The sequence below is a fragment of the Arabidopsis lyrata genome (genome assembly GCF_000004255.2).
Source record: "Arabidopsis lyrata subsp. lyrata unplaced genomic scaffold ARALYscaffold_4, whole genome shotgun sequence".
Taxonomy (NCBI): domain Eukaryota; kingdom Viridiplantae; phylum Streptophyta; class Magnoliopsida; order Brassicales; family Brassicaceae; genus Arabidopsis; species Arabidopsis lyrata.
Window position 1 is genome coordinate 19,094,043 of NW_003302552.1, and position 21,172 is coordinate 19,115,214.

The 21,172-nt window shown below is 36.2% G+C and overlaps 5 protein-coding genes across 5 annotated transcripts in view; 2 read left to right on the forward strand and 3 right to left on the reverse strand.

The window, feature by feature from the left end:
* The first annotated feature begins 143 nt into the window (after window positions 1-143).
* Window positions 144-6,662, forward strand: LOC9317715 (SAC3 family protein A). The gene is made up of 14 exons (XM_002879745.2): window positions 144-409; window positions 532-605; window positions 1,334-2,227; window positions 2,529-2,948; window positions 3,095-3,196; window positions 3,467-3,564; window positions 3,687-3,855; window positions 3,996-4,478; window positions 4,552-4,692; window positions 4,831-4,890; window positions 5,277-5,407; window positions 5,690-5,823; window positions 5,919-6,148; window positions 6,251-6,662. Exons 2-14 carry the CDS (start codon window positions 549-551, stop codon window positions 6,344-6,346), a joined length of 3,015 nt encoding a protein of 1,004 aa, XP_002879791.1. The 5' UTR covers window positions 144-409; window positions 532-548; the 3' UTR covers window positions 6,347-6,662.
* LOC110229140 (putative F-box protein At2g39415) overlaps window positions 1,965-21,172 on the reverse strand; it is a 38,953-nt gene continuing 19,745 nt past the window's right edge. Inside the window, exon 2 of the mRNA XM_021028354.1 lies at window positions 1,965-2,036. Coding sequence (XP_020884013.1) covers window positions 2,033-2,036 — 4 coding nt within the window. The 3' untranslated portion in view covers window positions 1,965-2,032. The remainder of the gene's footprint in view (window positions 2,037-21,172) is intronic.
* LOC9315859 (ABC transporter G family member 1) lies at window positions 6,671-10,242 on the reverse strand. Its single transcript, XM_002881603.2, has one exon. It carries the CDS (start codon window positions 8,989-8,991, stop codon window positions 6,769-6,771), a length of 2,223 nt encoding a protein of 740 aa, XP_002881649.1. The 5' UTR covers window positions 8,992-10,242; the 3' UTR covers window positions 6,671-6,768.
* On the forward strand, window positions 13,950-15,353 carry LOC9317716 (putative F-box protein At3g17500). The gene is given in 1 exon segment (XM_021028353.1): window positions 13,950-15,353. A coding segment is annotated over 1 exon segment (741 nt). The 5' UTR covers window positions 13,950-14,579; the 3' UTR covers window positions 15,321-15,353.
* LOC9315860 (probable receptor-like protein kinase At2g39360) lies at window positions 15,521-18,321 on the reverse strand. The gene has a single exon (XM_002881604.2). The coding sequence runs from the start codon at window positions 18,072-18,074 to the stop codon at window positions 15,633-15,635; it is 2,442 nt and encodes an 813-aa protein (XP_002881650.1). The 5' UTR covers window positions 18,075-18,321; the 3' UTR covers window positions 15,521-15,632.

The following is a 21,172-nucleotide window of genomic DNA, read 5'->3' on the forward strand; positions in this document are numbered from 1 at the left end:
TTACGGATCCATTAAGAAAAGGCAAGTTCGAAAGAAAATGGGCCCAATTAATTAGAGGCTATATAAAAACCCGACCCGGAAACCTGTCCGAAACCGAACCGACCCGACCCGATGACGCTAGTATACCGTAAAAATTTGACAATCTTCGTCTCCGGCACAACAAAATTGTTCGTCTTCGGCCAGATTCCTCGATTTTCTCCGTGTTCTGTAATTTCCGATAGATTTTGACAACTCTCCCTGTTGTTTCTCTTTAGATTTATATTTTTATTTGCCTTTGTTTTTGTTTTCCTGTTCTATTCGTTTCCTTTTGTTACCTTGTTTTGGTTTTGATCTCAAATCCTGCTCTACTCTACAATCTTCAATTCGATTCTTCAAACGAACGAAGAACACACAAATTGGAGCTTCACCGGTACAAATTCTTGCTGCTTTTTCTCTGTTTTGCTATCTAGGGCTTTTCTCTGAATGAATTTAGTTTTTCTCTGCTATGTTCATTCGAAAGTGAGTTCAATCGTATGTGTGATGATTTTGCAGGACGTTGATGATATAGCATGAATCAAGGAGGCAATACTCAGGCCGTAGCACCAATGGACCCTAATTCCATTGAGGTAATCACAACTTGCGTCTTCTCTTTTAAGCTTAAAGTTTTTTCACTTTGCAGAATTATTGGTCTTTCTTTATATGCAAGTTATGCAACTGGTAGTTTGTGCATTGGGTCAATTTTTGCGTTCGTGTTATTGCGTGAGTTGAATTTGTTGATTTTAGTTTGCTCCTGATTAATTTGTTACTCTTATTTTCTTTGGGGACATGCGGGTAGATATGTTGATCTTACAGCAAGTTATGCTTGTTGTTAGTTCACCATTGTAATGGTTAGAGGAATTTTGCATGTCAATACGTTTATGCAGGAGAAAAAAAGTGATTTTGATTCTAGGCTAGGTATGTGAACTCTCTATATTTCAGAAACTCATTCTCTACTTTAAGAATAGACCTTTCATCAATTCTGTGGAGCAGTATGATTTTCACTAGCAATTTACCACTATCAAAACAGCTCAAAGATGTAAAGTACTTTTACTACAACAAATTCTATTAAGTTTTAGGTTTGGTTAAGGCACTTAGCTATTGATCTCTCTATGTTTGAGGTCCTTTTAGATTGACTTGAGACTGTGTGGGAGGCCTTTAGCATCTTAAGTTGTAGATATAGTCTTGATTTGAGATTATATTTCTGTTCGTTGTTTGTCTGTGTTTGTTTTCACTCTTTGACCTTTTTAGTTATTTCTTTATGTGGTAAAAAATTCCCAGACCATTTTCCACTACTAATGCTTTCTCTTTTATGCAGAATCGATATGGTGTTGATGGAAGCCAGGCACATAAATATTCATATCAATACTCAACTGGGTCTGACAGTGCCCCATGGACAGCGCATTCTGTTGAAAATCAGGCTGTGGAGAATGGGAACTATTCAAATTCAAACTATTACCATCCACAGCCCACGGGGCCAGCCACAAGCAATGTGCAAGAAATACCGAATACTTCATCCTTCACTAGCTCATCGACGTCTGGAACTGCAAATGTGGCACAAGATTATAGTGGATATACGCCATACCAGACCTCTTCTGACCCACACAACTATTCAAACACGGGATATTCCAATTACTACAGTGGCTATCAACAGCAACCTAGCCAGTCATATCCTCAGCCTGTAGGGACTTATCAAAATACAGGTGCTCCTCAGCCTCTTTCCTCATTTCAGAATCCAGGATCTTATGCTGGGACTGCAAGTTATTCAGGAACTTACTACAATCCTGCTGATTATCAGACTGCTGGAGGTTACCAAAGTACAAATTATAACAACCAAACGGCTGGAAGTTACCCAAGTACAAATTACAGCAATCAGACTCCTGCTTCGAACCAGGGAAACTATATGGATTACACCTCAAACCCTTATCAAAATTATACTCCTGACGCTGCTAACTCTCATAGCTCTACTATTGCAACCACACCACCTGTACATTATCAACAGAACTACCAACAATGGTCAGAATATTACAGCCAAACAGAAGTCCCCTGTGCCCCAGGCACAGAAAAGTTGTCTGCCACAAGTGCATATAGTCAGAGCTTTCCAGTTCCTGGTGTTACTAGTGAAATGCCTGCTTCAAATAGTCAGCCTGCCCCGTCTTATGTCCAACCTTGGAGGCCGGAAACTGACGCATCCCATCCACCTTCTCAGCAGGTTCAGATTTTACTTTCATAAGGGATTAGAGTAAATTTGCGTCCTTAAGCGTATTTGAGTTTTGAATGCTTTTCTGCTTACAGCTAATTGATAAAATGTGTGTTGTTCTGCTTATAAATCAACTTTGTTGGGAAAAGAGTGATAGTAGCTGACCTGTTAGCCACCAAGCAATACTGCATAGAGTCAATTCTTAAATTTTATATGTGCAGACAGTTTAGACATGATATCTGATTGCTTTCTTTCATGGGAGTCCTTTTTATTGAATATTAACTTAGTATTCATTTTATCATCATTCTCTCAGCCTGGTACAGCTGTTAGTACATCTAATGATGCTTACTGGATACATCAAGCACCAAGTCTGCAAGCTCATCATCCTGTTCCACCTCAAAATCATTACCCGAGTCCTCTGGAGACAAAACCTTTGTACGAGACCCCCTTTCAGGGTCATCAGAGAGCTACCTATCCTCAAGAGATGAACTCCCAGCCTTCCTTTAACCAGGCACCGTTAGGCTATCGCCAGCCTACTCAGACAGCACCGTCAGTGGATTCGCAAAGGGTAAGCAAAGTACAGATTCCAACTAACCCTAGAATTGCTTCAAACTTGCCATCAGGTTTTACCAAAATGGATAAAGACAGTACATCAGCCAGTGCAGCCCAAGCACCTGCATATGTTAGTGTTTCAATGCCAAAGCCTAAAGACCATACCACTGCTATGCCTGACGTAAGATTCCTTTTTTTCAAATCTTGATGACCTAGCAAGTGAAGTAGATATTAAATGTTGGCCACTGTAAATTTGGGTGTTGATAATTGTTTCTTTTTCACAATTGAGTAATTGACATTGGAAACAAATAATGCCGATGCTTGTAGCCTAACACCTTCCCAAAATCGCTTCGTGGGTTTGTTGAGAGGGCTTTTGCACGCTGCAAAGATGATAAAGAAAAGGCATCTTGCGAGGTAGCCCTGAGGAAGGTAAATGTTAGTAGGAATTGTTGACGCTCTGGTTGTTGGACTATTGTAGCATGATAGATGGTTTTAGTTACACACTCTGCTCATCTTAATATCAATGCAATATTTTGGATGAACTTCTTCAACTTGATCTTTCGAGTAGATGTGTAGTATGTTTAAGATATTTTCATGCCTTCTATGGAAGAAATCATTTAGCAGTTATTTGGATACCATGTTAATTTATGGTTGCTATGCATTGTTTCGCATTGCTGATGCTTATTTTTGTATCTCTAGATCGTCAAAAAAGCCATGGAGGATAATACTCTTTATACTCGAGATTGGGATACTGAGCCTCTCTCAACTGTCACGACCACAAATGTGACTAACTCTGAGTACGGCTCTTTTTTCCTCCATCGTCTCCTGCCTGCATTATCTATAACTTTCGTTCTTCTCTATTATATGTCTGGCACACTTACTTCATATGTTTTGTACTAAGTTTTACACTGTGCCATAGGTCGAGCTCCACTCAGCTTTCTTCGTTACAAAATAAGAGCCCAACAAGACGACCCAAAAGTAGATGGGAGCCGTTAGTGGAAGGAAAACCTTTTGTGAAGCCAGCTTCAACTTTTAGAAGTGCTGTTAAATTTGGAGCTTGGAATCACCAAAATGAAAACAACAAAAAGGTTAACCAATCTCTTTCCTTCTTATTTATTAATGCCTGGTCGAAGGAAATGAAAAGAAGGCATTTAGCTGTTGATTTAATGTGTATTTAGCTGTTAGAACTCGGTTCTTGCGGTCGTTCTGATAGTCAGAAATTTTGCAGAGCTCTGAGAGTTTTCAAAAGGTGGATGCTGCCACTGGCTTCAAGCCCACTTATTCTGGGCAAAATTCTGCAAAAAAAAATTTCCAGCGGCCTGTCAAGCGACAGCGTTTTTCTGGTGGAGCAGCTACCGCCATTGATGATGAGGCATCTAGTGATAGTGACAAGGATTTGACACCTTACTATTCCAGTGCAATGGCACTTGCTAGTTCTGCTGAGGAAAAGAAGCGACGTGATAGTCGTTCCAAGCGATTTGAAAAAGTTCAAGGCCACAGCCGAGGGAATGATCTTACAAAACCTAAGAATGCAAATGTTGGAAATTTGCATACTAGAAGAGCCACTGCCTTGAGGCTTAGCAAAGTTTTTGATGAAAGTGGCAGCAGAGCTGTGGAAGACATTGACTGGGATGCACTAACTGTTAAAGGCACTTGCCAAGAAATTGAGAAACGTTATCTCCGTCTGACTTCTGCGCCAGATCCTGCAACTGTAAATATCACTATCTCATACAGAGTAATCTTTTTGACACCATGACTGATATTTTTTATTGACGTATTTTCAGGTAAGACCAGAGGATGTGTTGGAAAAAGCTCTGATAATGGTTCAGGATTCTCAAAAGAATTATCTATATAAATGTGATCAGCTAAAGTCTATTCGCCAAGACCTCACAGTACAACGGATACACAATCAATTAACAGCTAAGGTACATTACTGAGTTCTGAATAATGTCGAGTGCTATTGCATGTAGAATCCATTTCCTGGTGAAAGGTCTGTCCTATTTACAAGACCTATCACCCAATTAGCATATTTATGATGGTTCCATGTTCAATCTCTATTTCAGGTTTATGAAACACATGCTAGATTGGCTTTGGAGGCAGGGGATTTACCTGAGTATAATCAGGTTGGTACGCTACCACAGACTGATCAAATTTTGGAATAGTAATCACTCAGAATTTCTAGATCATATTCGGTATTAAACACTTTTGTCTTTTTCGTAATTTAAAGAGTATCAACCACTGCTAGAATTTCACTGGTCTCTCATTTTCAAAAAAATAATTAAAAAAAAGCAAAACAAGTGTTGAATCAGAGAGAAACTTGCAAAAGGGAGCATAATTCTGATGACTGGTACTATGGATATTGGCTTTTGTTTGCATTGATTCTGCAATATAATGATACTGTTCCATCAAGTCTTGTAGAATACATCTGTTGTCTATTCCAGAGGAGACTATAACTCTTAGGGTATTTATAGCCTTGCTAAATTGATTTATATTTTTTTTTTTATTACAGTGCCTGTCACAGTTAAAAACTCTTTATGCGGAAGGTATAGAAGGATGCTCTCTGGAGTTTGCTGCGTACAGTCTACTCTATATTACTCTACACTCTAACAACAACCGAGAACTGCTATCATCCATGTCCAGGTTAGTACTTCTAAATTTCTCTCTCTGGACTCCGTTTAAGCATGATGCTTCATGAGAAACTTTATAAATTAAAGTTTCGGGGAAGATCAGAATAAGGTTTGCTACACAATTTATGTGAGTAACCAACTGGGAATAGTATTGGAATTATAAATGTTCACCCCACCTATCTGATAGTTGAGTTTTTGTAACATCTCTTACTACCAGTGCAAAGAGGTTATACTACCCCTTTGAATTGGGGTTGTATGCATGAGATTGAGTAATTTTGTGACCTCTGTTTCGTAGATTATCCGAAGAAGATAAGAAGGATGAAGCAGTTAGACATGCTCTTTCAGTTCGTGCAGCTGTCACATCAGGAAATTATGTTATGTTCTTCAGACTCTACAAGACTGCACCGAACATGAATAGTTGCGTCATGGGTAAGGGTCATATGACACATGAAAACTCTTTTGGTATGTTTAAACAATTGAATGGCTAGATATGTTAGGATATGATGAAATTTTTATGGTTGCAGATCTCTATGTGGAGAAGATGCGTTACAAGGCTGTGAATTTTATGTCGCGTAGTTGTCGTCCTACAATCCCGGTCTCATACATAGTCCAAGTGTTGGGCTTTACTGGTGCTGCAAGCGAGGCTACTGATGAAAAGGAGAGTGATGGTATGGAGGAGTGTTTGGAATGGCTAAAAACTCATGGCGCTAACATCATTATTGACAGCAACGGAGATATGCTTCTTGATACCAAGGTAGGTCTTCTTTTGCATTTGCCATATGTTTATTTTGAGACTTGTAGTTTCTTATTTTCAAGATATGGATTGAGGAGTGGTTTTGTGTTATTCCTTGTGCAGGCGTCATCAACGAGTCTCTTCATGCCAGAACCTGAAGACGCAGTTGCTCATGGAGATCGAAATCTAGACGTCAATGATTTTTTTACACGTACATGATGAAAAAATTTAGTGTTTGTTATAGTCTGATGGAAACAAAAGAAAGCAAAAACGCTAAAATGAAGTTCATCATATCTTTTGATCTTGAGGAGACCAATGAAGATAATTCCAAGGCTCTCTGGCTTCATCATCTTCTGCCACACACACAATCTCAGGTATGACATTTTAGGTTTATAATACTTCATAGTCTGTTAGTAGGAAACGTTTGGAAGATAAGTCAAATTTGTTTGTAAAGACGTTTTTGTGAATATGGAAATCCTTATTTTTTCTAAAGATTTTAAGATAAGGTAATCCAGGAAACTTACCTTTTTCTATATATATATATATATGAAAAAAAACCATTTTTGCATTAAACAATTCAAGGAATTACAAACAGAAAATACAAGTATGTTTTTGATTTGGGTCTATTAGCATTTTTGTTTTCACCTCCGCTTGTTCTTGCTTCCAAGTAACAAAGTGAAGTAGAACAAAATCCTAAAAAAGAACCCAAAAGCAACTGTGATGAACAAGCAATTCCATTTACTCAGCTGAACCACTCCTTGCTTCGTCAGAATATCCGAACCAGTAGTTAAACACGTCGAGCTAGATATCGTCACACCGAGCGACTTGCTCACTGTACCAAGCAGCCTCAGCTTCATCACTTCTGGTAATTCCCCTAACGGAGTGTTGTCGAAAATCTGAACTCCTCTCACAAAACACTTGGTCGCATCAGAGAACTCGTTTTGTAAAACTGCTTCGTAGGGGTATTTCACCAATGACATGTAATGAAACCAAATCCAGTAATCCGGGATTCGGTTTCTGTTGATGAAGAATCCACTGAACAACAAGAAGTAAGCTAAAATGGCAACGACGATTGTGTAACCTAACATCACACTTGGAACCACACCTGATAGAAACGTGACAAAGGAGCTTCCTGACCAGAAGGAGGCCAAAATGATCAAACAGTAGAACAAAAGGCCCATTGGGCCTCCGTCTAAGCCCACTGCCCAATACGTCGTCGCTGCAAAAGCTACGGAGAGGAAGATGAGCGATGGGAAAGAGACGATGGCGTGAGAGAGAACGTAGGAGGATCTCCGGTAAGCGTTGTAAGCAGTTTCTCTCATGAATATGTAACGTTCCTGGAGAAAAACTGGTAATGCATCGGCGCAAGTGTAGAACATTGTCGACATCGCGAAGGCGAAGAACCCTAACCGCTCTTGAACTCCTTTTGGTGAATTGTCTAATCGCCAGAACACGGTGGCGAGGATGAATCCGGTGATAACAACGGAGGCGATTCTGATTCCGAATATCTCTGGTTGTCTTCTCGAATTGAGCATTGAGCGTTTCGAGAGAGTTTTGATTTCAATCCACATTGGATTCGCGAATGCAGGTACGGCTAGAGTTGTGGTGTTGGTGGTTGTTCCGCCGTGAGCGACGGATTCACCGCCTGAAACTAGCTTTCCTCTGCTAATACTTGCGGCGATTGCTTCTTTTAGTGTTAGATTTGGGTATGGTGATGGAGGAGGAGTCAATGGTGGTTGACGGTTGTTCTGTTTCTTCATCTCTTGCCATTTTTTGTTGAATTCGACTAATCCTCTTGTTCCTCCGGCGGATCCTTCAAGCTCACGGATGAGATCAAGCGCGAACTCCGTTCGATTCTCGTTCTCCGGAATCGGACTTCCGAATTCGGTGAAAAAACGCGGAAGACTCGCCGGAGATCCACTGTACACGGTGTGGCCACGAGACAAGAAGATCAACCGGTCAAGCAAACCGAGAACTCGATGACTCGGTTGATGAATCGACATAATAACGATACTGCCACTCTGAGCAATCCTCTTCAACACTTTAACCACCATGAAAGCACTCGTTGAATCCAAACCAGAGGTTGGTTCATCGAGGAAGAGAAGAATTGGATCGTGAATTATATCAATTCCGATCGAAACTCGTCTTCTCTCACCACCGGAGATTCCACGGTGACCTTCGTCTCCGATAATAGTTTTAGCAGCGTTTCTAATACCTAACTGATCAATCAAAGCTTGCACACGAAGCTTCTTCTTAGATTTAGGTAAACTTCTCGGAAGACGAAACTCAGCAGCGAACATTAGTGTTTCTTCAACGGTAAGCATAGGGAAGAGAAGATCATCTTGCATTACATAGGCTGATATGACTTTGAGCATTCGAGAGTGAAGTGTTTCTCCGTTTAGCTTCACTGTTCCTTTCAAGCTTCCTTTAGCAATCCGATTCGCTAATGCATCGATCAGTGTTGATTTCCCCGAACCGCTAGCTCCGAGAACCGCCATGATCTCTCCATCTCGAGTCTCGCCAGAGATGTTATTGAGAAGGGTTTTAGATTTTGGCCTCGCGGTTTGAGCTATCTCAGGATCCTCTGTTCTTCGCCGTGGAAAGAGGTTGCGGAACTCTAGCTTTCGACGAACAGATACGTTGTATGTGAGATTGTCGAATGAGAGAACAAATGGAACAGTACGCATGTAACCATCGTTGAAGTCTTGGTTTAAGGACTCGTGAACTGGAGTCTCGTCTCCAATAGCCATTTTCCTAACGTCACTGACGTTCTTCAGAAGTTGCCCTAAAGTTGAATCGTGCAAAGAGGAGATGGCGTTGAGCTCCATGGAATCATCATCATTAGCTGCTACAATACGAGCCATAGTAACAAAAAGAAAAACTTTTTAAGAGTGATTTAACAAATTAACGGTCTTAAAACACGCTCATAACTGTTGTAGAAGAAGAAGAAGAGAAAGAAGAGTTTGTTCTTTAGTTTATGGGACTTTGGTTGGATATGTATGAATCTGTTATGTTTCTATAAACTTATATATATAGAAGCGAGAGAGTGCATGAAGAGACGTGTTTGGATGTGTGAAGACACGAAGGCTATATGTTAAATAAGAAAGTCTGTCTGGGTGAGTTGCATGGGAAAAGTATGTTAGGTTTATATTTTGACTGTTTGGATGTAAATGCGTTTTTGATTTATTGTTTATTTATTTGGGGAAGGTGAAGAGTCCACCTATCATATCTAAAGTTCCCGAAAGTAGAAATTACCAACTACGTTTTTCTTGGGGTAACGAGAAATTAAAAATATCGGTGGGAACATGACACGTGGCGGAATGGGTTTTATTGACTTGGGAATTAGCCAATTAGGTAAAGGGTGTTTGTTCATCTAACATAGGCATGGGTCGAGGACTTTCGTGTGTGTTTCCCATATATAGTTGCCTCCATTAATGCTTATTTCATTCGTAGTTTGAGTGAATGTTCAACTTCTGTGAATATATGTAGAATTAATCACAAAATAAAATCCAAATATAAACATCGTGTGGTCTTTACCTAGTTAGAATTATCTAAAATCTGCATTTTTGTGTAAAATAGTATTCTTGATTGCGTTTTAGCCTTTTATGTAGTTGACAAAAAATTTGAATTAGGTAACTAAAAGCAATTTTAAAAGTGGAAACGACAAATTTTCTACTACGGTAGTCAAAGCTTGAATTACATGATGGAACAAGTAGTTAAAAAGCGAAAATATTATCTAAACAAAAAAGTCATGCAAAATTGATGCCAACTTGTAAATGGTTTGTACATGTGAAATACTAGTATTAGTAATATACTCAAGGATCTAGGCATGTAGACTGATGTTTTATATTGGTCTATTTCATAGTCGGTCCAATTAAAATAAAAACGTAAATCTATATTAAATGGCTACCTACAAGGCTAGCTAGCTTAGCTACTTCACTTGCCAAACTTATTTAAAAGCCTAGAACTTAATTGAAAGCCTAACACTATGCCGGAAAACTCTTCAACACGCACATGCAAGGTGAAGTTGTCTAAAATAAAATCTAAAAGGTTCTAGCCAAACCTTTTATAACAAGAATATTTTGGACTTTAAACCCTTAATTCAAAATGCTATTTTAATTTATTTGCTTATGAGTCTTATATGACAAGAGATTAGGCATCCAAAACCTTATAGAGTAAGTCATAGTTTTTTAATGTGGACACGCCCTGACTCATGTCTACATTACGTATGTGTGCACACATGTGGTGATAGGCAACTGCAAGCATAACAATATTATAGCAATCATTTATTGCAACCTCCTGACGAACTAGTTAGTTATAGCCGCTATTTGAATGAAAATTTTGTCTCCGCTTTAAATATTGAGTGGTGTGCCATGTTCTAGTTTTTTTTTGTTTTTTTTTCTCTATAGGACTAGCTATACCGGTTTAATTGATGGATCTTTTGTATATGATGTAATATTAACATGAAATGCTATTTTGAAGATCATTTTTCAATTGATAATCTATTTTGAAAACCATGTTGTTGTCTACTTTCTAACTATACTAGAGATATAACTAAATCTAAAAATAGATAATGTGTATTTCATTTCAAAAAGAAATAACATGTATTTGTCAAAATAAAAAAGACATGTCAACTTGAGAGATGTCAAGTGTAAGCTTCTCTTAATTTATGTTTAAGAGAAACCCTTCTTCATTATATAAGATACTTCCGTAAGTCTCCATCGACAACTTAGTGAGATTAGTAATTTTACCATGGTAATTTTGTTATTGTGGTTCTTTCAGAAAAAAAAATGTTATTATGGACGAAGTTGTGATGGTTTTCACTAAATATATATGTAATCATTGCAAAAATATGTGATACGATTCATAGAATGAATCGAGATTTTGAAAGTTTTAAATAGTTAGAAAAATTGTTTAAGGTTATCTATAGTTACGTAGTATAAAATATTTTGCTGGTTGTCAGTAGTCAATTCCATTCGCATGATTTTTGTTAGCATTTTTCGTTTGACAGGCTTTTCTTGGTAGCTAATTTAGTTTAGTTTTTTTTTTTTTTTTAAAGCTAATTTAAATATCTTTAGTGACATAATAATCCAGTTTCTACAAATTTAGAGATTACTCTGGATTTGACCCCAAAATTTATTCATTATATAGGAAAACATGTAGCATAAAGTATATTGAGATGGGTCAATATAAGATGACTTAATTTCTTGTATTGTTAAAGAAGATGACTTCATATTTATTGCGATGCATGTGGGGATTAAAGTCAAATATGTCACCAAATAGGTAATTTATACTATATGTGAAGATGTTATCGGGAAATGTCTTCTTGAGTTAATGCTCAAGTACTTGTTCATGCACGACGGAACTTGAAATTGAAGAAGATCCTATGAATTCGATTTAGGATGCGTGACTCTTTGATATCAATGCCATCTCTTTCTCTTGTCACCCATATCATCGTCCTTTCCTTTCTATGGAACACACATACATTGTCCATAATTGAAAAAGCAAACAAAAATCTAACAGATATACATATATCCACAAAATATAATAGTCATGATTGTTAAGTACAGTTTTCTTATAGTACAAATAAAAATAGGAACAATATCGTACACAAATTAAGAAGGAAAAAAGATGCGGTTTGTATAGTGGTTTTAGTCGTATCAAAACATCAAATATCTAGCCAAAAGTTCAAAATATTAATTTTAAGAGATTTTGAACAAAGCATTATTAATGTAATTATAGAAAATATAGCTAAGCTTTTAAGAATGAAAATAACGTGTGATCGTTCTTCTATAATAGCTCGGTAATGACATGTCATTCGCTACTATTATTACTTTAGTCAGGCACAACAAATCAAAGTACGTTATCCGACAAAGCTTTCGGGAAAAGAATGGACATTTTTCAAAACTCGCTACCAAATTGATATTGTTGGACAATCAATTGATACACATACTAATCAGAAAATTCGCATCATCATGAAAATAACATATTGGTTCCTCTTACCAAATATTCTCCAATCACACTGATTTCAAAACCAATTTTGAACGTAACTCATTGTCATGTTCCCACCTTCTAGAAATCTAATCCTAGGCGGTGTTAGTGGTTAACATGTGTAAGCATTAAATGTGATAGGGAATGCTTTACATTTCCAATTTCATTTTGACTTTTAGCCGTAATTAATTTTTTGTTGACTTTTGCTTACTAACTTCTAACTGCATTTCCCTTCTTGTCGCCACGATCAAAGGACGGGAAAGTTCATTCTATTATTCAACAAAACTTGGAAGAGCGTAGCCAACTTTTATATAGCTTTTAAAATATTTATTGAAAATTTTACTACGACAGTTTACATGTAATAGTTCCAATAGCTAATGACGTATCAGTAGAATAGAATTAAACTGTAGATCAATACTTTCGATGTCCTAAATAACATTGTTTTCAATTTCATTATAGAAAAAGAGATAAATTTGATTAACATATTAAATGAAGTCGCTAACATGTGTTCCATTTTTTTCTTCGTATGTCTTACATTTAAATAGAGTTTATTGTCTAAAACCATGCTAATTTTACCCAAATCATATCAACTAGTTTTTTTTTTTTTTTTTGAACTTCACTAATTTGGGCCACGTTTACATAATGGGCCCTATTGATTAGAATTAATCACGTCCCTCTGGATAACCGAGGAAGTAAATATCGTTTTCATTTCGCTATTTTTTTTTTTTTTAATGGATGGTAAATTTATTCAACCAAAAAAATCATGGTACAATATATGCATCTTTATATTAAACGTTTTTGGAAAAATTTTAAACAGAATTTAGAACAAACTCAGCTTCTTAATTCAAACCATCAGTTGACAAAAAAAAAAAAATTCAAACCATCTTCAAGCTTGCGTGAGCCAAGAGATTGAATGGAGGAGATCTTATTACGCACCAATCATTTCGCTATTCTCATCGCTATACCCGATTAATGAAACCATAAACCGCGATTTGAGCCATGTTGGTGATTAGAATTACTGACGTCCCTCTAGATAACCGGGGAAGCAATATCACAGTGAATTGAAATCTTTCCATTTTACATGTTGTCTCATTTTTGTTAATTTTCTATGATAAATTTGGAGGAAATCTTAGTAGTAATAAGAATAATATTCTTTACATTTATTATAATGGTAAATCTAACTATTTAACAATAAGAAAATATACACAAATGTTAATTTTCTTAGTAACAATAGAGAAATATATTCACCTCGATCTCGTAATCTCGAGATCTCTAATCAACCGTCCATCTCTCCATCTTGTGAGTGTAGCAAATTTCATAACCGTCATAGCAAAAAGGAAAAAAGATTCAAGATGAAAATAAGATACTCCCTCCGTTTCGTTTTAGTTATCGTTTAAGGTTTTTTCACACAAATTAAGAAAAACATTAAATTTTCTGTTTTACCCTTTATTAATATATTTTATAAAAAAATTCATTGGCCAAAACATTAAAACAGTAGGGATAAAACTGGAATTTTCACCAAACATTTGCAATGAAAACCTAAAACGACAACTATTATGAAACAAAATTTAAATCCTAAAACGACAACTAAACCGAAACGGAGGGAGTTAAAAAAAAAAAAAAAGTTAATTCGGCAAAAACATGTAAAAGGAAATATGATACTAACTAAAAGGAAACTGTTAGTATCATAGAATTAGAAATTGATCGACACTTGTGTGTATAAATAGGGGGTCGATGATAAGCTCTAGGGTCATGCATTGAGAGATTCATAGTTCTTAAGATCTAAGAGAGAAAGAGTTTCTTGTAATAAAGCTTTCGAGAGATTAGATTATTAAGAGGGAGAGAGAGAGACTTATAAGTTCTCGAATTAAAAGTTTTCTGTAAGTTACTTTTAACAAGATAATCTAATTGATGTTTTGAACGAAAACTCTGATTTGCCATCTTATACTTTGCATTCCCAATTTCAGATCTCCCCTTCTCCTTCTCCCAATATTCTATTTATTATATATTGAAGCGACAAACCTAAAACAAAACAAAAACCCTAATATTTTTAATTGCAAACGGCCTCTCGAACAATGGCGATGTTAGATCTTCCACGTGATTTGTTAGAGGATATAGTGTCTAGGGTTCCGGACGAGTCTCTAAGAGAGTTGCGATGTACTTGCAAACAATGGAACGCTTTATTCAAAGATCCAGGATTCACCAAAAAAACGATTCGACAAAACAGCAAGAGAAGTTATTGTAATGAAGAATGCAAAGCTTTATTTCTTCGACGTTGATAACCGATCACGTCGAGTCTCCAAGGCCCGCATTGAATCCGGCAGCTTATTTGCTAATGATTATATTGGCAATGCAAAAATCCAGATATCTGATATCTTTCACTGCGATGGTTTATTGTTGTTCCGTACCATGAGCGGCAACATGCTTATCGTTTGGAACCCTTGTTCGGATAAAACCATGTATGTCTATCCAAATGAATACACGGGTTCCATCTTTGCCCTTGGATACCATAAGGAACTGTGCGATAGCTACAAAGTCTTGTGTATTTTATCCGACAAGGGAATCCTCAGAGTTAACTATCTTTGATATTTACAATGATCCATGTTTATGGAGGAATCTTGATGAAGTCACTCTCGGCTGTGACATACAATCTCGTGGGGTGTCTTTAAAAGGGAATACTTATTGACTGGCTTCAGAAGTCATCAAAGGCATTTTACTACTACTAAGTTTCGATTTCACAACCGAGAGTTTTGGACGCATGAATCTTCCCTTTCAGCGTCTTGGTTATGAGATTTTGGCCTTATCAGTTGTTAAAGAAGAGAAACTTTCGGTTTTGCAACAGAGTTTGGATACATCAAGGGTAGAGATTTGGGTGACGACCAGTGATAAGATTGATCAGACCAAGGTCAGCTTGTTATGGAGCAAGTTTTTGGCAGTGGATTTGACCACTTATTGTGACCACAGGTTTACGTGTGATGTAAGTTTCTTTATCGAGCAAGAGAATGAAGTCGCCGTTTGTTGGGACAAAGCAAAAGCATACATTTTTGGAGAGGTTCATCACAACATAGATATGGATTTCGAAGAAAATATTGGATGGATACCTACTTTTCCAGCAGTTATGTGCCAAGGTTGGTTCAAATTTAAACTGAAGCGTACGAGAAGATATATAAGGGAAATTTGCTTTAGTGAACTCTTATTGTGACCACAGGTTTTACGTAATTTCTTGCATCTCATCTCGTTTCTTTTTTTCATGTCCTTTGAACCATTAGTGAATTTGAATTGATCTCATTTATGTTTTATATTTGTGTGTATATAATAATCCAACTTTCTGGTTCGTTTAGTTGCTAACAAACATATGCAAATATTTGCAGCAATTAAAGGTTTTCAAACAAGACATGCAAAGAGATTAAAAGGATCAAGTGATAAATAATAACAATGTATAAAACAGTATTGTGATCCCTCCTGTACAAACAACACAATAGTGATGAAGATACTCTTCTTTTGATCAAATCTTTTATCGCGTTTCTTCTCTAACCATTTGCGCGAAAACTTTACTCATTGAGACCCCTGCAATATCTCCCACTCCATTCACACTAAACTGCACGGTCGAGCCCACGACGCTCGCCTCTGGCTTATCATCCACCATTGCTGCTTTCTCATCTTTTGCTTGCACCTGAAGCATGAACTCTAGGTTCCACAACAAATCTCCCATTGTTGGCCTCTCAATTCCGTTTTGGCACAAACACTTCTCTGTTATCTCACAGTACTTTTTCACCTCTTCAAGCTTTACTTTCCCTTCAAGAAAAGGGTCTATGATATCTTCCAGTTTCCCTTTCTGCACCAACTTCATCGCCCATTCGATCAAATTCACTTTCTCTCTTGGAAGCGATGGATCAATGACTGGTCTACCGCATACTACTTCAAGCATCACCACACCAAAAGAGTAAACATCGGATTTCTCAGTCAGTTGTTGTCTTGTTAGATACTCTGGATCAAGATATCCAAAGCTTCCTTTAACCGCGGTACTCACATGTGTTTGATCAAGATCCGGACCTGTCTTAGACAATCCAAAGTCTGCAACTTTGGCCATAAAGTTCTCATCCAAGAGAATGTTAGCAGATTTCACATCGCGGTGTATGATTGCTCTTGCGGAACCTGTGTGGAGATAGTGAAGCCCTCTAGCTGCACCAACGCATATCTCAAGCCTCTGTCTCCAACTTAACCTCGGGTTATCATCCGAGTCATACAAATGGTCCTTAAGCGTTCCCTTCTCCATATACTCATAAACAATGATCATTTCACTGTTTTCATCGCAATATCCGATTAAAGAAACCAAATGCCGGTGTCTGAACTGAGTAAGCATTTCAATCTCTGTCTTGAATTCCGCAAGACCTTGACGAGATTGAGGAGCACCGCGTTTCACAGCTATCTCGGTTTTGTCCCTCAAGACTCCTTTGTAAACTTTACCAAACCCACCAACCCCGATCACTAAGCTTTCATCGAAATCATCTGTTGCTTCCTTGATTAGAGCCAAGGGGTATCGATAACCGATCTTTGAGCTCGAAAAGATTAAGCTCTCACCGGTTTCATTCTTCTTCATCTGATGATCATCTCCTCTAGAATGAACAGTCTGCATTTGTCTATTTCTTCTTCTTCTTTTCCTGACACACCACCAAAATACAACCACACCAAACACTAAAGCAACACACAAAGCTGCAGATAAACCAGCTATGAATCCGATTCTCGTATTCGAACTCTTGTTACGCGAAGAACCATCATGGAAAACAGCATCAAAAGCGTCAAGACTCTGCTTATCGTTGCTTAGCTTCAAAATCTCAAATCCGTTGATAAAAGAAACAGGGTACGAAGAAACATCCATACCTAAACCAATAGATAGATTCAAGAATCCTTCTCGACTTCTGGCTTTCCGCATCACTGCATCAAAAAAATAAGGAGCTCCAAAAGTGCCATTTGCAACCTCTGTCATATCAACGGACCTAACATTCTCTGAATTCACAAAAATGTCAAAGCGTATCTGACGCTCGAAACCAAAAGGATCCACTATTATGTTACAAAAGTGAAACCGGACAAAGTAATCGAAACCAGGCACGATTTTAAATGTCCAAGTAAGATTGGCGTTAGTACGAGGATCATCAGAGTTTAACCTCGTGGCTGTTCCATAGACATAAACAGGAGCAATGTCATCAGTTATTCCACCAGCACTGAAGTTAACCGCTTCGAGGTTCATAACCGGCGTTCCGAATTGAGCTTTATACGCAGAATCCGAATCCCATTGCCTCCATAGCTTATCTTGATCACGACTCACACTAAGATTCCCCATGTTTACACGAGAAACAGTCTCCATAGCGTGACTCCTGAGCTTGAGATCCTTTTGTGTACCAATGAGTTTTGCATCTTCAGGTATCAAATTCTCTGGAAGTCTAAAAACTTCCAAGGCATTGATGAAAGCGATAGAACCGGCTTGACGACGAAATTCGAGAGATAGATTATCGTTAGAGATGTTTAAACTGTATTCTTTAACAACAGAAGTCGTTGAGGGTTTGTATTCTCTGATCAGAGTGAAATTCTGAGCCGAGACTGAGAATCTAGCAGTTGTTAGATCTTGAGAAGCAGAGACTAAGGGTAAAAAGTAAAGACGAATCAAGAACCAACCGTGTTTCTCGATCGGGAATCGGTAAGTTGATGATTCATCGGAGAATACTCTTGCGGTCTGAAACAGAGTCGATTCGTCACCTGAATTCGAATCGGTGGTTCCGACAGAGATTCCTTGAACAAGATTGTTGTCGGACACGAAGGTTCTATTGTTGACTGTTACATTCGTCGGAGATCCACAGTTGATGAAGAAAGTATCAGAAACAGAGGAGACGTGTGAAGAACAGAGAACAGTTATTAAAAAACATAACTTTAGCTCTAAGAAGAGCTTTAGGTTTATCATAATAGCCAACGAAGAACAGAGTAATCTCTAGAAATAAGGGGAATTCAAGAACAGAGTGAAGGAGAAAAATCGTAATGGGTATCACGAATTCAAAGTTTCGTGGACAAATTTGAAGGAAACAGAGTCTATTTGGGAGAAGATAATGATAATAAGATGGAGAAAAAAAGTGAGAGATGGTTGCAAAAAGATCCGTGAACAGAAAAACATTCACATCAGCTCAATAACTACGCGTTTACACTTATGAACTGACCAAAACGAAAATTAAAAGTCTTGAATTAATTATTGCAATTCAGGGTTTTAAAGCAAAAAGACGAGAGAAGAAGAGGCAAGTTGATTAACAAATCTGTTGACAAATAAACCAAAGTTGATTAACCAATCTGAAATCAACAAGACCACGAGAGAGTTAGTGTTTTTTTTTTTTTTTTTTGGGTAGATTTCGTTTTCAACGTTTTGTTTCATCAAGCTGGAAATTCATAAGTTGTTGTTATGACAAATAATATATTTACTAGAATTTAACCCGCGGTACACCGCGTGGCTATATTTTTTAAAAAAATATAATGTTATTTTCTAAAGTTTAACTGAAAATATATCATATTAATTTGTATTTTTAAATATTATCTAGTGTATGATTACTATTGTTTAGGTTTCAATTTTTAAAGTATAGATACGAAAACATACATTTTTTTTAAGTAACGATGTATGATGGATTTTAAAATTTTGAATATTTGACTCCGAAGTATACCGTGGGTCGGTTTTTTAATAACTAAAAATTTTAAGTTATATTTGTTTTGTTAATATTGTTTCTTTTGTTTTGTGTTTACGATTGTATAATTGTATTTTGATTGTTAATTTTAGGATTTCATCCTTAATATACCGTTATTAATATCGACCCAAACTCGTCATTCCATATAAACCCGTCTATAATATCCCATTAGCTAAATTATTAGTGTTATAAAATCCAAGAAAATAAATTATTATTGTAATAAAATCCAATAATTTTAGGATCTCACCCGTGGTATACCGTTCTTTGAATGATTTTAAATTTATATTACTAATATATATTTTAAATTTATCATATAAAATATATGATTTCAGGTTTTTGTGTTTTTAATTTATTTAAATAAAGCAACGGCTTAAATGATGACATATATAGTTTTTTTCTTGTATGTGTATATAATTTTTCTATGTGAATATTTTGATTATTATAAATTAGTATTTTTATTACTATGCAAAATGTTAATATAAATATTTGCTATAAAAGTTTTTTGAAGATATATGGAAAGATTGTGTAGAGATTTTTAAAAACAAATTAGGCAAGATATTGTTTGGTTCATATCTTTTATTTAAATTTTGTAAAAGTAAATAATAAATGCCAATGACATTCTTTGTAAATACATTCCAACTCCAGAATTTATTTGCTAAAAGTCATCCAAAAATGTATATATAGATAAAAAAAAAAGGATAAGCCCAAAAAGGAAGAAGATAAAAGAGGCCGGAACATATAAGTTATTGGAGACACAATAAAATGACAATTAAAGACAACTATTTTTCCCACCGGCTTCAAACGTGCCGTTAGGTTTGTAGTGTTCAAGATAGAGACAGAATAATTGTTTTTTTTTTTTTTTGTCTTTTCTTGAAACAGTCAAAATATATATATATATATATATATATATTTTGGTAACAACAGTCAAAATATATTTATACATGGTCATATATTTATTCATATAGTAATCTTTGTGGTTTTGTTATATGCCAATGGACCCTATAAAAATCTAATGTATCAGATTTCAATATGGATACAATGAACATGAACTTGAAACAATTTGCTTTATTTTCTTTAGTTCTATTTTTTAATCTTAAGTTTGTTAATTGAATTATAGTAGCCACTTTTATTAATCTTAACCGCCGACAAAACATATATCTTTATGCGCCAAACAAGATCAGATCTGATAATATAAAATAGTAGCATATCTACATACAAAAACTCATTTGATCACTTAATTACATGTTTGATTGGATTTGTTTAGTATCATTGAGATATATGAATCAATGCATCACCATATTATAATTGGAGAAGTTTTTAGACTATTTCTGGAGGTGTTGCGTGTATAAAACAAAAAGAATAAATAAACTTTTATTCAACAGTTTATTTTTGTCCGGCTATAATTTGAGAATATCAAATATCAATTTGTGGTCTATGAATTGACCTTTAGCCTTGCACAAAATCGTTCGTGTAATTAACTAATCTCAAAGACTGGCATAATTTACAACACTTACACGTTTAATTAGGCAATCATTCTAAAAACTAACTATCGTTAAACATGTCAGGACAGTGATCAAGCAACGGTGGGCTATCGCATTCGCATAATATACATAGAAAACGTAGCCAAGAGGTACAATCCAAATTTATGCATAAAAGATATATAATACGTACAAATTAAAGAGTTTACACAGTAAGAGCTCGTACATTAATCCATCCAGATGACGCCATGTGCTTTTGCTATTCTCCACACATCTATGTAAGTCGGTAAACGTACAGAATGATTATCAAACGTAGTTTTTCTTTGTGTTGTGTAATTTTGTTATCCGAGCTCGATTAGAGGGATAATGTTTGAATGTTGCCAATCCGAATGCAAGGTTATGTGCTAAGTTGGGAAGAAATCATTTATGCTTTATCAATCATATAAAGATATAAACACTCGGGGGATGGTTTCAGGCCTAATAGAAACTATAGGCTAACTTCTTGGTTTGCAAAAATACAATTCATGAAAAAACAGATGGGCCTAAGAGAGTATTGAAATAAGTTATATATGGACGTAAGAAACTTGGGCAATCATCCGCAGCCGAATGGAGGAGATCGCTTATCCCACCATCAGAATGAGGATGTCATTAATATGGGCCGCATGGAAATGACAATGAAAGTAGTTTTCTTTTTCAGTTTTAAAATTTTGGGTTTTGAATTTTTGAGTTGTTGGTTTTTACTATAGATTTTGAGTTTATTTTTTTGGTTTTAGGTAATTAATTATGTATTTGGTCTTTGATTTTTAGTTACTATAATACGTACACTTGGTATCTTCATTTATAATTACAATAATCGA

What these genes read in the sequence shown, in the direction of transcription:
- LOC9315860 (XM_002881604.2), bottom strand. Translation starts at nt 18,074, where the DNA reads ATGATAAACCTAAAGCTCTTCTTAGAGCTAAAGTTATGTTTTTTAATA.
- LOC9317715 (XM_002879745.2), top strand. Translation starts at nt 549, where the DNA reads ATGAATCAAGGAGGCAATACTCAGGCCGTAGCACCAATGGACCCTAAT. An exon ending in CTGCTATCATCCATGTCCAG is followed by an intron (nt 5,408 to 5,689) that starts GTTAGTACTTCT and finishes TCTGTTTCGTAG; the next exon opens with ATTATCCGAAGAAGATAAGA. An exon ending in CATGAATAGTTGCGTCATGG is followed by an intron (nt 5,824 to 5,918) that starts GTAAGGGTCATA and finishes TTATGGTTGCAG; the next exon opens with ATCTCTATGTGGAGAAGATG.
- LOC9315859 (XM_002881603.2), bottom strand. Translation starts at nt 8,991, where the DNA reads ATGGCTCGTATTGTAGCAGCTAATGATGATGATTCCATGGAGCTCAAC.